General features: G+C 51.6%; 1 protein-coding gene across 1 annotated transcript; it reads right to left on the bottom strand.

Annotated features, from left to right (window-relative positions):
• Positions 1-388: 388 nt before the first annotated feature.
• Positions 389-8,807, bottom strand: LGALS12 (galectin 12). Its single transcript, XM_068978735.1, has 9 exons — positions 8,739-8,807; positions 7,006-7,094; positions 6,696-6,909; positions 5,573-5,692; positions 4,607-4,645; positions 3,988-4,014; positions 3,292-3,380; positions 894-1,044; positions 389-535 (listed from the first exon to the last, which is right to left on the bottom strand). The coding sequence occupies exons 1-9, from the start codon at positions 8,805-8,807 to the stop codon at positions 389-391; spliced, it is 945 nt and encodes a 314-aa protein (XP_068834836.1).
• Positions 8,808-17,229: the final 8,422 nt, after the last annotated feature.

Below are 17,229 nucleotides of genomic sequence, written 5' to 3' on the forward strand. Positions count from 1 at the left end.
GACTTACCCACTGACCTGAACCATTTTCTGCTTATGTGAGAAGGAAATAAATATCTCAATTTTTAAAGCTGCTGTACTTTGGGGTACCTTTGTTAGGCTTCATTTGGAGTATCTATCTATCTCCTTTTAGAGGCCCTTGAATGACGGCAGGGCCAAATCCCAGGCTCTCAGAAGAGGGAGCTGCAGAGTTTCCGGAGCCTTCACATTCTTGTGCCCACCTTCTGCTGTGGGGCCCAAAGCATCTGCAGACTCAGGCTCCTGGTTCCGGAGGTAAGCCAGGCCTGACATCGTGGGGACACTTTTAATAAGGGGAGGAGAGTGGGGTCAGCTGGTGGGGCCCTCGGTATAGGCAGGTCCTCTTCTCTGGCTGGGCCCTCTGGGTCCCTCCTCAGTAGTGGACACAGTAGAGCTGGACGCTGCCACTGATTCGCAGTTCCCGTAGCTGCTCCAGGACCTGCTGGCCCAGGCTGGTGGCCCCCACACCCTGCCCATTGAGCGCCAGCTTCAGGCCTCCCTCCTGGCACAGAAGCAGCACCTGGTACAGAAGGGCATGGGGTGCTGCAGGCTTCCAGACCCTCCCTTGCCTGCCTGATGCCCCACCCTCCGTTTCACCATCTGTAACAGGGGTTGCTTCCCTGGAAAAGTGGTCTCAACCTCAGCTGTACATTGGAGCCATTAGCAGGGCTTTTAAATAATGCTGAGGCCAGGGCCCACTTTGATTAATTACATTGGTGTTTCAGGGTGTGAGATCAACCCCACTGATTTCCTCTCTTCTAGTGGCTCTGGCTCCACAAACTGCACCCCCACTCCCTGGACGTACCCCCGCTCTCCCAGATGGGAGTGCAGCTCTGCGCTCCACCCCAGAGGGACCAGGGATCTGGGCTCAGACCCACCTCGAAGAATCGCTGGGGGTAGAAGAGGAAGGGGGCCAAGATCAGCTTCTTCCGGCCCCAGCGGGAGACCCAGGCCAGAGTTCTGTCTGCAAAGGACGCCCTGAGCATCACTGGAACATGGGCGGCCTCGTCTCGCAGACTGAGCGTGAAACTGTGGGAAGGGGTCGGAGAAGGTGCTTGTGGGCTTGCTAAGTAAACACCAGGTGCTGCGCTAAGCAGAGAAGGTGATGGTACTCCACTCCAGTACTCTTGCCTGGACAACCCTACGGACGGAGAAGCCTGGTAGGCTGCAGTCTATGGGGTTGCTAAGAGTCGGACACGACTGAGCGACTTCACTTTCACTTTTTACTTTCATGCATTTGGAGAAGGAAATGGCAACCCACTCCAGTGTTCTTGCCTGGAGAATCCCAGGGATGGGGGAACCTGGTGGGCTGCTGTCTATGGGGTTGCACAGAGTCGGACATGACTGACGCGACTTAGCAGCAGCAGCAGCTGTGCTGAGCCTTGAGGTCGGTGGCCCAGGGCTGACCTAACCTAAAGAAATGTTCTGGCTGGTCCCCGGTATTGTTCAACTATAAAGTGTTACCATTTTCGAAAACTGAGAAAGTGTTTGAAACTTTTGGCTTCTTTTTTTTAAAAAATTCAGAAGATCTGGCATCAGAAGATCTATAGGAATATTCTTTCCACTTCACCACATTCCCAACCTGGTGCCTCACTGTTTACATGACCTGCCTGGTCCCTGAGGACATGTGAATTCATGGCCCTTGAGAGACAACAGTAAAACAATCTGTGTGTCAACTACTAATAACCATGTGACTCTGAGCTAAGATCTGGCTTCCTGTCTCCAAGTTTGGGAAGGAGCGGGGGTTCTTTTGTTCGCTGGAAACTTTTTCATATTCCCTGTTCAGGTGGGATTATCTTTCTCCTTTTTTTCCAATGGGGGAACTCAGAGCTCAGAGGGGTGGAGTGGCTTGCCCAAGACCGCAGTTTATAAAAGGCAAAACCTGGAATCCAACCCAGTCGTGCCTGGCTTTTGAGGCCCATGCTGCCGAGGGCTGTCCTGCAATCCTGCCTAGAATTCACAGACCTGATCAAGAGCGTGCAGGGCAAGGGTTTAGTCAGGTCAGTGACTTAAAAAAGAAGAACAAAACAGAAGGGGATAGGCCAGGGAAAATACACGGCATTTTCCTTACTCCCCTGCTCCTCCACCACATTTGTGGACCACTTGCTATATGCCTGGCATAATCCCTAAAGCTGGACTATTTTTACCCCCTTTTACAGACAAGGAAACTAAGGCACAGAAAGGAAAGGTCACTGCTGTGAAGCTGCTCAGATTTGAAGTGTCCTCAACAGAAGTCAAGGGCTTGCCAGGTGGTGCTGGTGGTAAAGAACCCACCTGCCAATGCAGGAAACATAAGAGATATGGGTTTGAACCCTGGGTCGGCAAGATCCCCTGGAGAAAGAAACGATGACCCATTCCAGTATTACTGCCTGGAGAATTCCATGGACAGAGAAGTCTGGCAGGCTACAGTCCGTAGGGTTGCACAGAATCGGACACGACTGAAGCGACTTAGCACGCACACGTGCATCAGAAGTGAAACCCAGGAAATCGGGTCCAGAAACGTCATGAGATCCAGTGCAGTTCCAGAAAGAAGGAAAGAAGGAAAGAAGGAGAGAAGGAAGGATGATGAGGAAGAAGGAAAGAAAAGAAAGATACTTCTCTTACTGGAGCCTGCATATTTGAGGAATGAAGTAGTAGCGCCCCCTGTGGGAGAAGTCAGGCAGCATCCATTTGACTAGAGTTCCTCTAAGTCCCCACCTCCCAGCGCGGGACCTCCTTTCTGGGCTCCCCTGGCGGTGTTTCCTAAACCTGGGCACTGTGGGAGATCAGGTCCTCTCATCTGTTTGCGACTTCTCAAGTTGTACACTTTTATTCTCTAGTTTTTATTTTTTTTTGGCTGAGAGGCATGAGGGAATCTTAGTTTCCTGACCAGAGAGCAAACCTGTGGCCCTTCACTGCAAGCGCAGAGTCCTAACCACTGGGCTGCCGTGGAAGTCCCAGCCTGGGTCTTTAAAGGGCTTTTCCCAAGGCTGCATGTGGGACCTGTGCTGAGAGGCTGGCTGGCCTGACCACACGTCCAGGCAGGGAAGACACTCCCAGAATTGGAGCTGCTGGTGCCACAAAGCCACCTGAGCCCTGGAACCAATCCCAGGTCAGACTTTCGCAGGCTCTGTGACCTTGGGCAACTTACTTCTGCTCTCCGCTCCTCTGTCTCCTCACCGGGAAGGTGGGGACTAAGCAGTAGTGCTGGAGATTGAAGAGGTGATGCTTCTGAAGCTCGTGCCTGGCACAGATGCGTCCTGTCCCCCACTCCCACCCCCAATTCTGCATACTTACTCCTTTGGCTCCGGTAAGACCAGTCCCCGCACTATGATGACCTGTCCAGGCCAGAGACCCTGGGGAAGGGCATGCGAGCAGGGCACCTCCTGAAGGAACACAGGAGATCACTGAGAGGCGAGGGTGGGGGGATCTCACAGAGGGGGTTGGGGAGGGCTACTGCCCCAAGGAGCTGCTTCCTAGGCTGTCCTTAGGGCCCAGGGAGCCCCGAGGCAGGTAAATCTCTGCCTCTGCGCCTGCATCCAGGAGGAAACAGCTCTGCTCAGTTACTATACACCTACTGCAGGCTGGCTTCCTGTACTCTGCTCTCCCTGGCCTCCCCAGCTCTTCGCCTGCCCCCCTGTGCTGTGAGCCCCTAATGCTATGCTCCAAATGGTAATGGCTCATTCCTTGGTCTGCCTCCCCACCAGCCTGTAAACAGCTGGAGAGGTGGAGCTGATATGTACCTCCACCCTACAGCCTGGTGCTGGACCTAGCAGGGACGACTATCAGAAAATTGTGTGCTGAATAAATGGAGAATAGGTAAAATGAAGCTGGAGCTTCAGCCTGAAGTTGCGGGTTCACCCACAACTTGCAATTCAAGGGGAAATCCTGGTGCTGGGGGCCATTTCCCGCCAGGTGAGGGCGCCCTCCCAGCCCTGATAGAGCAGGTGAGGGACTGTCCCTCCACCAGACGCAGGAGCAGAGGTCACTCACCAGCTCCGGGCTCCTCAGCAGGAAGGGCTGTCAAGGAAAGAAAGAGGGGACATGGAGGCCACGTGGTGCTCGCTCAACGAAAGGGATCCTTAAAAGTTGGGGATACCGGGGGTTTGCTTCTTTCAGAGATAATACAGGAAAATGACTGGCCCTCCAGTGGGACCCTCTTGAATTCAGGTGGACACTGGCTCTGGAATAACGGGGAAGAACTGGATGGAGAGTCTGTCATTCACTCACTGTGTGACCCTGGCTGAGTCCCTGGGTCTCATCTCCCTTCTGCCCTGCAGGCCAACCTGCTACCTTGCAGGGTTGCTGAAGCTCCATCTGAGATGGATCTGGTAGAAAGGCTGGGCCCTGCCCACTCCAGGAAGTCAGCCCACCCCATCTGTCCTCCCTAGCTGGCCCTGGTACCAGGGAGAGGCAAATCCAGGCTCCCATGGACTGAGGCAGGGCCAGCTGTAACCATGGTGACTCTGCAGTGAGGGAGGGGGCAGCTGGGCCTTGTGCAATATGAGCAGCAGTCCAGCGAGTGGCAGGTCCCGCTGGGGTCAGAGGGTGGGGTACTGGCTCAGCTGGGATGGCTGGGACAGCAAAGGCTAACCCAGCTCCCAAGACTCACGTGTCCAACTGGATACTCGCTGCCACCCTCTGCAAATGGCTGTCAGGAGAGAGAAAAAGCAACAGGCAGGATTCAGGACCGCTGCAAGTCTAGAGCTTTATTGATTTGCCTCCTGCCTGCCCTGCTGTGCCTGGGAAGGAGGGCAGAGGCCGGCTGTGGCCTTGGTAGCTCCTCCTCTCCCCAGAGGCCTTGTCAGGGCTTCTTAAACCTGGCATGTTGATCCAGCTGATTCCTGGGCCCTACCTCTGACTTACTGAATCAGAATCTCTGGGGGTGGGTCCCAGAAATCTGCACTTTTAAATCAGCTCCTCAGCTGGGAATGATACAGCCAGTGCTACGTTTGGGTCCCACAGCTCCAAGACTCCAAGTCATTTGCCTTCTGGCCACTGCTCCACACTGACCAGACTCCACGCCCAGGAGAGCTCAGCTGGCAGCTCAGTTGGTAAAGAATCTGCCTGCAATGCAAGGGGCCCTGGTTTGATTCCTGGGTCGGGAAGATCCCCTGGAGAAGGGATAGACTATCCATTCCAGTATTCATGGGCTTCCCTGGTGGCTCAGATGGTAAACAATCTGCCTGCAATGTGGAAGACCTGGGCTTGAATCCTGGGCTGGGATGATCCCTTGGATAAAGGACCAGTTTCCCACTCCAGTATTCTTGCCTGGAGAATTCCATGGGCTGAACAGCCTGGCAGGCTACAGTCCATGGGGTTGCAAACAGTCAGACATAACTGAGCGACGTTCACTTTCACGTCCAGGACAGACTTCTGCCCCAGGCTCTTGGACCCCTCTTCTGCGGTCACCTTGTCCCTCACCCCCACCATGTCCAACACCTGGATGGATGCCCTCCACCTTGGCTCTAATTGGTGTCAGGACTTGTCTGGGATGGAAGGGGGTCCCAGGCTTGTCCAGGCATCAGGGGAAGTCAGAGGCTGCTGCCACCCAGGCCTTGGCCCCAGAGGAACTTACGTTGATGTTCAGGAATCCAACAGCCATCACCGAGATGTCGCCAAATATGCCCAGGGTGTCTACCCGAGACAGCGGGAGCCGGTAGCGGTAGTGGAGGAAGTGCTGTCCATTTACACTCACCTGGAGAGACAGACGAGGCTGAGACCATACTGACGTGCAGACGTCCACTGAGTCTCTTACTGGAATTTTCCTCTTTTAACTTCACACCAACTCTAGGAGGCAAGTATGTTTTACAGACAGGTGCCCAAGGCTTGGGGGAACTTAAGTAGCCTCCCCAAGGTTGTGGAACTGGCAGGCAGAGCACGTTCAACGCCCCGCCTGGCCCCTGACACACCACACTGGCCCCCTTTAGCCTCTCAGCTGACCTGCCAGCAGCCGCAGCAGCCCTCCGCCTGCCCCATCCACAGGTGAGGAGCCTCAGGGGCTCTGGGACCGCTGTCCCTCCCTGCAGTGCTGGCTGGCACCAGCTCCCTCTGCCCTGGAGAAGTCTGAAGATCCTTCTGGCAGGAGTTCGCATCAGCAGTGAAAGCCTTGAGGCCAGGTTTCTCTCTCCCTTCCCTTCCCACTCTTCTGTGTGAGGGGGAGAATGACAGTTCCTTCCTCATGGGTGGTTGTGAGGAGTCAGTGAGCTGAGAACAGCGTCCGGCATCTGCAGCGCTCTCTAGATGGCCCCGTGACGGCGGCAGCACCATGGCGTCTGCTGAATACCGCCATGTGTGCCGGGCCATGTGAGCCCAGAGCAGCTTGGAACCGGGCTTGGCAGCTCCTTGGTCCTCTGAGTACTGGAGTCTGTGCTCCATCCCTCCAAATACCCCTTAACACAGTGACAAGCGGAATGGCTGAAGGAAAGGGAAGCAGAAGGACATGAGTTCTGGACTCCGTGATGTCCCCTCCCGTGCGTGCTAAGTCGCTTCAGTCGTGTCCGACTCTTTGCAACCCTATGGACTGCAGCCCTCCAGGCTCCTGTCTATGGAATTCTCCAGGCAAGAATACTGGAGTGGGTTGCCATGTCCTCCAGGGGATTTTCCCGACCCGGGGGTCGTCTCTTGTACCTCCTGCATTGGCAGGCAGGTTCTTTACCACGAACACCACCTGGGAAGCCCTGGTGTCCCCTCCTGCTCACCTTCATCTCCTCATTTCCAAAGAGAAAGAGGATTAGGAAGCTGGCCCCTCTCTGCAGGGCCACGTGGGGCCACCGGGCCTCAACTTGCCAGCGCCCATGGTACAGGGTGTTGCAGATGACGTGAGGTTTGGTGGTGTGGAAGCGAGGGTTGAAGTGGATGGCGATATCTGGCCGGGGGTGCAGGCTGCAGCCGCACTGGAAGTCCACCTGGAACCTGGGGGGGAGGTGAGGCTCTCAAAAGGTACCTCTGGTCAGAAACTCCCAGAGACCCTGAAGGCAGACAGGAAGCCCCATGGAGTACTCCCCTTACCTGTGTGCATTTAGAGGGACCGCTCCCTGGAGCATGACCATCTTGCCTGCTCGCAGGCCACCAAAAATTGTTGTGACATAAGGAATTACCTGGACAGAGAAGAAACTCATCCATACCAGGTTGGAGAAAGGGCCTAGGGACCCCTGTGTTGGGGGTGGGATGGGGAGGGAAGAAGAACAAGATAACTGTCCCACCCCAAACAGAAAAAGTCTTGATGGGGAAAAATAAGTTTTCTCTGAAATGTGCTCTTTCATTTCCTCTCCTTTCTTGGACCTTCACAACACCCAGGCCACACTGCACGGGGGAAGCCAGATTCAGCTCCACTGCCCCCTTGGAACACCAGCCCAGCCCTCCTCTCAGCTCCCAGGGCACAGTAGTGATCCCACTGAGGTTTGCAGTCCCCTGGCTGCCACCCTGGCCTCCAGCAGCCTGGTGTCCAGGCTCCCCGACGACTGCTTATAGGCCAGAGCCTGAGAACTGGGAGGCAGAAGAATGGACAAGCTGGGATCTGAGCACAGATCCTGGCATGGATGCCTGATAGTGACACAGTCTACCTTCTCAGCTCGCCTTTCCCCCTGGTATTCCTAAAAGATGATGCACACTTTTACTGCTTCTGGCCCTTTCTGGGACTGTTTCCTCAGCCCTCCCTCCCACCTTGTGAAATCTGACTTGACTTCCCAGGCTCTGAGTGCTTCTCCAAGGGTCATCCACTTTGGTGCCTGAATTATCCCTTCCCTCACTGTGCTCTCTGCCGCCATGGCTAGTTAGGCCCTTGGCCGACTGGCTTAGACGGAGCCCTATGGCTGGGAGGCACAAGCCCCTCAAAGCCAAAGTCCTGTCTTTAGCTTCTACAGGCTCAGTGCCTGGCCTGGCACAGAGTGGGCTCTACAGGGGTGTCTGCAGAATAAACGTGAACTTGCTCAGGTACACACTGGGCAGCGTCACAAGATGGGCTCTTACCCAGTGTTCTCCAACTCCCGGCAGCTTTCAGAAGCCCAAGTTGCCGAGATGAGCTGAGACCCAATAGCTCTGCCTTCCAGGTGGGAGCTTGCAGCTTGCAAAGCAAGGGGCCCCTCAAACCTGGGGAGGATCGGGAGGCCCCGGCTATCAGAGCACCCACAGCTTAGCTGGGCTCAGCATGCCAGTCCCTCCCACTTCCCAAGCTCTGGGCTTGGCCTGTAATTAACTGAGCTGAAGCTGTTCTCCTGAGAGGAGAGGACCAAGTAAAGAGAAAGTGATAATTAGTGCTCATTAGTGGGAAGGTGGGTCTCCTGGGAGTTTGATCTTCTATAATGCACTGTCAGGCTTCAGGAAATCTGCAGGGCACTGGGCCAAAGGAGGAGTCCAGGAAACCTGACTGACTGGGAGGTTCTGACCCGACTCCCAGGCTGGAGATGAGACTGCCCTTCCTAAGTGATCAGGGTCCCCCAGCGAAACTACGCACTCCCCCCAGGCCCTCTTGGCCACCCACCGTGGAATAGGAGACAGCACTGTCTTCAGGCTCTACTGCTTTTAAAATGCAATCACCCCACGAGCTCATTGACAAGCAAGTGAGAATGAGCTGTCAGTCACTTTAAGTTCAGGAGGGCCTTCCAAGTGCCATGGGCAGGGGCTGGGGAAACAGGGTCCATGACTCAGGGCCTCTCCAGCCCCCTGCGAACCTGGGAGACCTGGCCCAGCTGGAAGGGGGAGCCCTGAGACCCAGGAGGTTCCAGACCTGAGCGGCTGCTCACCGGGTGGAAGACTGGAGGCTGCAGGATGAAAGTGTCAGGAAGCGGGTCCAGTTTCTCTCCAGGTGACATGAGGGTGGGGTGGGGCGCCTGGGGCAGCTCTCCCCGCTGTCAGTCTCACCTGCACCGGGCAGGGTCCGCTGTCTACCCCCAGGGCCCCACCCCAGCTCCAGCCCCACCGGCTGGATTGGGTGTCAGCAGAAGTCCAGGTCGAGGGGTGCGAAGCCTGCAGTAACTAACCTCAGGGTCTGAAGCACGCAGCCTGTTGCAGAGGGAAGCCAGAAGCTGGTTCCTTAGAAGCCAGCAGGGCGTTGTGGTTTCCGGGGCGGCAGCCGGAACCCTCCAGGGGTCAGAGGCAGAGTTGGTGGTACATGTGGGCAGGTCCCAGGAGAAGCTCCGCCCCCAACTTCCTGGCCACCAATGGGGGGCTTCCCCTTCCCTCCCCACAAAAGGTTTCTACCTCTCTCCCTCCTTTTCTGCCGCTTTTCCCACTCTTCTCCTTTTGGCAAGTTTTATAGTCCTCTGGGGCTCCATTTCAGCAACGGCTGGAAATGCCAGGGCCCAGCTGGGTCACAAGGAAGTGGGATGGAGAGAGGTAAGAACGGGCAGGGTGAGAGGAGACCTTCTTTGGCCCAGAAAAGGCAGGTGAGAAGGGGGGAGCACACAGCTACACCAAAGGAGACCTGGGTTCTTGCTCAGCCTCTGCTATAACGTGCTGTTCCCCAGGACAAGTCAGTTACCCTCGCTGGCGCTCCTTTTGATTGATTACATATAGAAAAGGTGATCACAGTAGCCTGTCTTTTGTCTTGCAGGGAGGTCTGTATCCGGGAGTCGGTCTAGATTTCTGTGTGTTTTTTTTAAGCTACCCTATTCTCCTTTGGTGGAGAAGGAAATAGCAACCCACTCCCAGCATTTTTGCCTGGAGAATCCCAGGGACAGAGGAGCCTGGTGGGCTACAGTCCATGGGGTTGCAAAGTCAAACACGACTTAGCAACTGAACGACAACAAATGATCCTTGGGACTGGAACCATTCCAGTTCTGGTTCAGAGTCCAATAAGCCTTTTCCTTTAAAAAGCAGCACAACCTCTCAACTTTATCCTGAGTTGGGAAGCCCCAGGATCTGACCACCGTGTCGACTTGGCAGCAGAGAATTCCTGGCAGGATGAAGCTGGGCAAAGGCTCAAGGGTGCGGGGTGGGGAGAGGAAAGGAAGCAGCTGCTCTGAGGGGTGAGTCCTTGGGGGTTCCCGGGGAAAGAGGCTGCATCAGTACCTCCTGGGAACTTATCGGGCTTCCCTGGTGGGTCAGATAGCAAAGAATCTGCTTGCAATGCAGGAGACTCAGGTTCAACCCCTGGGTCTGGAAGATCTAGACATATAAACTTTTGAGCCCCACCCCAGAGATATTGGGGTGAAAGAGCCCAGGAATCAACATTTTAATGTTTGAGAAACACTGACTTAGATCCTAACCCTCAGGGCTCCAGGTACAGAACCAGGCTGTTTGCTCAGACCCTGCTGGGTAGGGGGAGCTGGGTGGCGGAAGGTGTTCTGTGTGGGGAAATTGGATCTGAGGTGCGTTCAGGAAGAATAAGCTATATACACAGCAGGGGGGCAGAAACCAAAGGTAGAGAAACCAGCTGGGCAGGGATGGGGCACCCTGCACCCCAGGGCGGTGCCCAAGTGGTGCCCCTCCCCCACACCCTGTCCAGCCTCAGTGCCTCCTCCCTGAATGGAGAGTTAGGGCCCGCATAAGAAAACACCGTGGGCTGGGCGGCTGCAACAACAGGTGTTTATTTTCTCACGGTTCTGGAGGCTAGACGCCCAGATCAAGCTGTCAGCAGCGTTGTTTTTCTCCTTGGTTTGCCTCCTCATCTCTTCTTGTAGGGAGACCGGTCATGCTGGATTAGGGTCCACCCACTTGACCTCATTTTACCTTCCTTTTCCTTTCAAAGGCCTTATCTCCAAACAGAACGCGCCTCACATTCTGCCTCCTGTGGTTTTGTTGCTTAGTCGCTAAGTTGTGCCCGGCTCTTGGTGACCCCATGGACTGTAGCCCACGGGGCTCCTCTGTTCATGGGATTTCCCAGGCAGGAATGCTGGAGTGAGATGCCATTTCCTTCTCCAGGGGATCTTCCCAACCCAGGGCTGAAGCTGCATCTCCTCCATTGGCAGACGGATTCTTTCCCACTGAGCCACCAGGGAAGCCATACTTGGGGTCAGGACTCAACAGATGATTTGGGGGTGGCGGACACAATTCAGCCCATAACAGGAGAGCGGTTCTGAAACCCCAGGTGGCTATAACTGTTTCTCTTTGCAACAGTCAGGAGTGGAGGCTGCTGAGGGCCTGCAGGGAGGAGACAGCCGAAGAAAGGGGGCTGGTGCATGTCATTTCTCTTTTCCGATGACTCCAACTTTTGACAGCTGGTGGCAGATGGGGACCTGGTTGGTTTAAAGCACGCATCCAGACTTGCTGGATCTGATCTGAGAGGCTCCAGAGTAAGACAAGGTCTTAGTCTGTCCAGGGGTGGCATGGGGCGGTGGAGTAAATTTCTCTTCCTGAGCCAGAGTGAGGGGGCACTTGTGGGAGAGGTTCAGGAAAGGGCTGAGGGTGACCTGACGCTGGCAGGTGGGGTTCCCCTGCCACAGACTGACATTCTCCCACCCCACCCCCATGCCCTCCATCCTGTACCTTTTCCTCAGAGCGTTTATCATAGCTTGTCATTATGTATTGAAGAATTGTTTAATGTCTGTCTCTTACTCCCCCGACTCCTCGCCTGTAAGTTCCACGAGGGCAGATTTATGCTTACAACCTGAGTACCAAGCAAATGCCTGACACAGGGAAAGTGCTCAAGATATAGACTGGGTGACTATGACAGGTGACGGTTTATAACTCCTGTCCTGTCTCTGCCTTCTTCTCTGTCTCTCCCTTAGCAGGTGTGGAATCATGGCCCAACTGTAAAATAGCCCACATACTCTGCTAAATAGCTACAGATTGTAACTGAGGCATTTAAAAAAGAAAATCAATATTTGTCGATTACCAATTAATAGTTTGGGAAACATAATCCATGCTCAGGGATCTCAAGGTGCCCCACTTTCCCCCATTCTTTGATCTAGCAGCCTTTCACTGCTCCTGATTACGTATAATTCCTTGGGCCTAGGGAGGGGCTACTGCATAGATTAACCTACTTCGGTCTATGTCTCCATCCCTTTCTTCTATCTGATTCCCTTCTAGGTCACTGAAAATGTTCATGGATCCGTTTTCTCTCGGAACCAGTTTTGCATCATCCTAAAACATAGTGGCAGGATAGAAGAATTGACAAGGCAAGAAAAATTGACAGAACCTGACAGCTGGCTGGATAAGGGAGACAAGGAAAAAAGACTCCAAAAGGGACTCCAACATCTTGAATCAAATGATTGGGAAAATTCTGGAAAAACAGGGAAGACTGAGGTATAATCTGGAGGGGGTGGGAAGCTGGTTAATTCCAGCCAAGATCATTTTGGAGGCGGTGGGGGTATAAGAATCAGTTTAGGGGGAGCCTGGACACAGGGGATGTTCAATTAGTGTGTTTGAAGGAATGAAGGTGGTATTGTCTGAAAGCAGGTTTGTATACTCTTGAGTAAACAGTTTCAATTGTTTTGGTGGCTATGCTGCCCTGTAAGTGAGTTTTAGTGACTGCAGCAATTTTTTTAAATAACTGGATGCTGCATTCATTAAAGGGATCAGCAATCAATCTTGCTGTCAGGGTGCCTCCAGTCTAATTGGAGAGAGAAGACAAAGCCAGCTGTTTTTATTTCTCTTTCCCCCACCCCCAAAGAGATGGATAGAAATATCATAAAATTGGGAAAAGAACAAGCAACACTCATAGGCTCAGTAAGCTAACATGACATTTCTTGTTATTAATATTTTGATGTGTATCTTACTGAACCAACCAAACAAAGAATCCAAAAATCCCAAACCACAACTCAATCAGTGCACAGCTTTTGCTCTCCTATCCTATTTTCTGGGGGAGACATGCAAGGCTTAATGGCCTGGAAGAGCAGAAGCACAGTCTGCTCCTGTGGGCACCTTCCCACTGCAGTGCCCTGAATGGGAGGGGAGGTGGAAACTCCTCTGGCTGGGGAATGTGGGCGTGGGGGAGGAGAGCCATGGGGGCCCACTAGGCACTTCTTCTAGCTCTGGGCAGTTCTGGTGCTGGGGGCCTCAGTAGAAATAGTGTAGAAATAGAACAGACAAAGTTCTTTTATTCCAGCACTCTCTGTCATGGAAAAGCCCCTCAGAGAGGCACCTGGGTCTCCCTTTGGGCCCTTTCAGAGGCAGGGGCCTGTCCTCCCGCAGCCCTCCCAACCCGCCTGGCTGCCTGAATAGCCCTGTGGCTCTTGCTTCTCCATATGATGCCCCAGGACCTCTGAGGTCCTCATCTGGGCACCATCAGTTGCTTGGTCATGTCCTACTCTCTGGACTGCAGCACGCCAGGCCTCCCTGTCCATCACCAACTCCCAGAGCTTGCTCAAACTCATGTCCATTGAGTCGATGATGCCATCCAACCATCTCATCTTCTGTCATCCCCTTCTCCTCCTGCCTTCAATCTTTCCCAGCATCAGGGTCTTTTCCAGTGACTCAGTTCTTCGCATCAGGTGGCCAAAGTACTGGAGTTTCAGCTTCAGCATCAGTCCTTCCAATGAATATTCAGGACAGATTTCCTATAGGATAGATTGGTTTGATCTGCTTGCAGTCCAAGGGACTGTCAAGATTCTTCTCCAACACCACAGTTCAAAAGCATCAATTCTTTGGTGCTCAGCTTTCTTTATGGTCCACATCCATATACGACTACTGGAAAAACCACAGCTTTGACTAGATGGACCTTTTTTTGGCAAAGTAATGTCTCTGCTTTTTAATATGCTGACTAGGTTGGTCATAGCTTTTGTTCCAAGGAGCAAGCATCTGGAGCAAGCCAGGAGTTAATCACCCACAGATGTTTCCTATAGGAACTATATATAAATATAAATATATAGGCTATATTTTAGGAAGAAGAAAGATGACTTCAGAGGGAAGGTTTGCGATGCGAGAAGGAATGAAAAACAAATGGAGTGGCAAATGTATAGGCAAATCTAAGCATATATATATATATAATGTAATAACAGTAACATTACTAATGTGAATTTGGGGTTTTAAAAAAAGGGAAGAACTAAAATACATACAGAACTCTATACAGTCAACAAAAAAAAGACCAGGAGCTGACTGTGGCTAAGATCATGAACTCCTTATTGCCAAATTCAGACTTAAATTGAAGAAAGTAGGGAAAACCACTAGACTATTCAGGTATGACCTAAACCAAATCGATTATGATTATACAGTGGAAGTGAGAAATAGATTTAAGGGGCTAGATCTGATAGATAGAGTGCCTGGTGAATTATGGATGGAGGTTCGTGACATTGTACAGGAGATGGGGAGCAAGACCATCCCCATGGAAAAGAAATGTAAAAAACCCCAAAATGGCTGTCTGAGGAGGCCTTACAAATAACTGTGAAAAGAAGAGAAGCAAAAAGCAAAGGGGAAAAGGAAAGATATAAGCATCTGAATTCAGAGTTCCAAAGAATAGCAAGAAGAGATAAGAAAGCGATCAATGCAAAGAAATAGAGGCAACAACAGAATGGGAAAGACTAGCGATTTCTTTAAGAAAACTAGAGATACCAAGGGAACATTTCATGCGAAGATGGGCTTGATAAAGGACAGAAATAGTATGGACCTAACAGAAGCAGAAGATATTAAGAAGAGGTGGCAAAAATACACAGAAGAACTGTACAAAAAAGATCTTCACGACCCAGATAATCATGATGGTGTGATCACTGACCTAGAGCCAGACATTCTGGAATGTGAAGTCAAGTGGGCCTTAGAAAGCATCACTACGAACAAAGCTAGTGGAGGTGATGGAATTCCAGTGGAGCTATTTCAAATCCTGAAAGATGATGCAGTGAAAGTGCTGCACTCAATATACCAGCAAATTTGGAAAACTCAGCAGTGGCCACAGGACTGGAAAAGGTCAGTTCTCATTCTAATCCCAAAGAAAGGCAATCCCAAAGAATGTTCCAACTACCGCACAATTGCATTCATCTCACACGCTAGTAAAGTAATTCTCAAAATTCTCCAAGCCAGGCTTCAGCAATACATGAACCTTGAACTTCCAGGTGTTCAAGCTGGTTTTAGAAAAGGCAGAGGAACCAGATATCAAATTGCCAACATCCGCTGAATCATGGAAAAAGCAAGAGAGTTTCAGAAAAACATCTACTTCTGCTTTCTTGACTATGCCAAAGTCTTTGACTGTGTGGATCACAATAAACTGTGGGAAATTCTGAAGGAGATGGGAATACCAGAGCACCTGACCTGCCTCTTGAGAAATCTGTATGCAGGTCAGGAAGCAACAGTAGGAACTGGACATGGAACAACAGACTTGTTCCAAATAGGAAAAGGAGTCCGTCAAGGCTGTATATTGTCACCCTGCTTATTTAACTTATATGCAGAGTACATCTGAGAAACGCTGGGCTGGAAGAAACACAAGCTGGAATCAACATTGCCAGGAGAAATATCAAAAACCTCAGATATGCAGATGACACCACCCTTATGGCAGAAAGTGAAGAGGAACTAAAAAGCCTCTTGATGAAAGTGAAAGTGGAGAGTGAAAAAGTTGGCTTGAAGCTCAACATTCAGAAAATGAAGATCATGGCATCTGGTCCCATCACTTCATAGGAAATAGATGGGGAAACAGTGGAAACAGTGTCAGACTTTATTTTGGGGAGCTCCAAAATCACTGCAGATGGTGACTGCAGCCATGAAATTAAAAGATGCTTACTCCTTGGAAGGAAAGTTATGAACAACCTAGATAGCATATTCAAAAGCAGAGACATTGCTTGGCCAACAAAGGTCCATCTAGTCAAGGCTATGGTTTTTCCAGTAGTCATGTATGGATGTGAGAGTTGGACTGTGAAGACAGCTGAGCGTGGAAAAATTGATGCTTTTGAAATGTGGTGCTGGAGAAGACTCTTGAGAATCCCTTGGACTGCAAGGAGATCCAACCAGTCCATTCTGAAGGAGATCAGCCCTGGGATTTCTTTGGAGGGAATGATGCTGAAGCTGAAACTCCAGTACTTTGGCCTCATGCGAAGAGTTGACTTATTGGAAAAGACTCTGATGGTGGGAGAGATTGGGGGCAGGAGGAGAAGGGGATGACAGAGGATGAGATGGCTGGATGGCATCACTGACTCAATGGTCATGAGTCTGAGTGAACTCTGGGAGTTGGTGATGGACAGGGAGGCCTGATGTGCTGCGATTCATGGTGTCGAAAAGAGTCAGACACGACTGAGAAACTGAACTGAAGTAAAAGTAAAGTCACTCAGTCATGTCCGACTCTTTGCGACCCCATGGACTGTAGCCTACCAGGCTCCTCCCTCCATGGGATTCTCCAGGCAAGAGTACTGGAGGGGGTTGCCATTTCCTTCTCCAAAACTGAACTGAACTGAACTGAAAATATCCATATGTTAAGATTTATCATAAAGGTACAGTAATTAAGATCATATGATAAGATCATTGGATCCCTTCCAGGGTCTAAGAGTGAGTGGGCTCTTGATTAACACTCAGAAATGGATTGTCCAAGGAGACACACATACTGACAAAGCAAGAGGCTTTATTGGGAAGGGACTCCCAGGCAGAGAGGTAGGGTAAGGGAACCCAGGAGAACTTCTCTGCTATGTGGCTTGCAGTTTCCAATTTTATGGTGATGGGATTAGTTTCCGGGTTTTCTCTGGCCAGTCACTCTGACTCAGGGTCCTTCCTGGTGGCACATGCATTGCTTAGCCAAGATGGATGCCAGTGAGAGGGATTCTGGGAGGTGGTAGGACACATGGTGTCTTCTTTTGACCTTTCCCAGATTCCTCCCATTGGTGATAGTTTGTTAGTTCTGTGTTCCTTGCCAGGACCTCCTGTCATAGAATAACTCACACAAATGGTTACCATGGAGAAAGCAATGGCAACCCACTCTAGTGTTCTTGCCTGGAGAATCCCAGGGATGGGGGAGCCTGGCGGGCTGCCGTCTATGGGGTCGCACAGAGTCGGACACGACTGAAGCGACTTAGCAGCAGCAGCAGCCGCTGGCCAGGGTGGGAGGTTTCAGTCAGTGTGTTTCCCTTAACAGTAGTAGCACAAAGATAAACACATTTGCCTGTGGAGTAGAATAAGAGCCAACAATATTCTTGCTCATTCACGAAAACCTGACATGTGACAGAGGTGGCCTTGCCTGTCATGAGGGTCGGGGGTGGGGGTGGGGTTGGGAGGAAGGGAGAAACTACCAGTAAGTGATGCTGAGATAAATGATATGAGGGAAACACACATTGGATCTCTGCCTCACATGCACACAAAAATCAATTCCAGATGGACAGAATGAAAATGAACATGTTAAAACTTTTACAAAAAAATGTAGACAAATATTTTTCTGAATTCAGGGCA

Source organism: Capricornis sumatraensis, chromosome 8 (assembly GCF_032405125.1).
Source record: "Capricornis sumatraensis isolate serow.1 chromosome 8, serow.2, whole genome shotgun sequence".
In the NCBI taxonomy this organism is placed as follows: domain Eukaryota; kingdom Metazoa; phylum Chordata; class Mammalia; order Artiodactyla; family Bovidae; genus Capricornis; species Capricornis sumatraensis.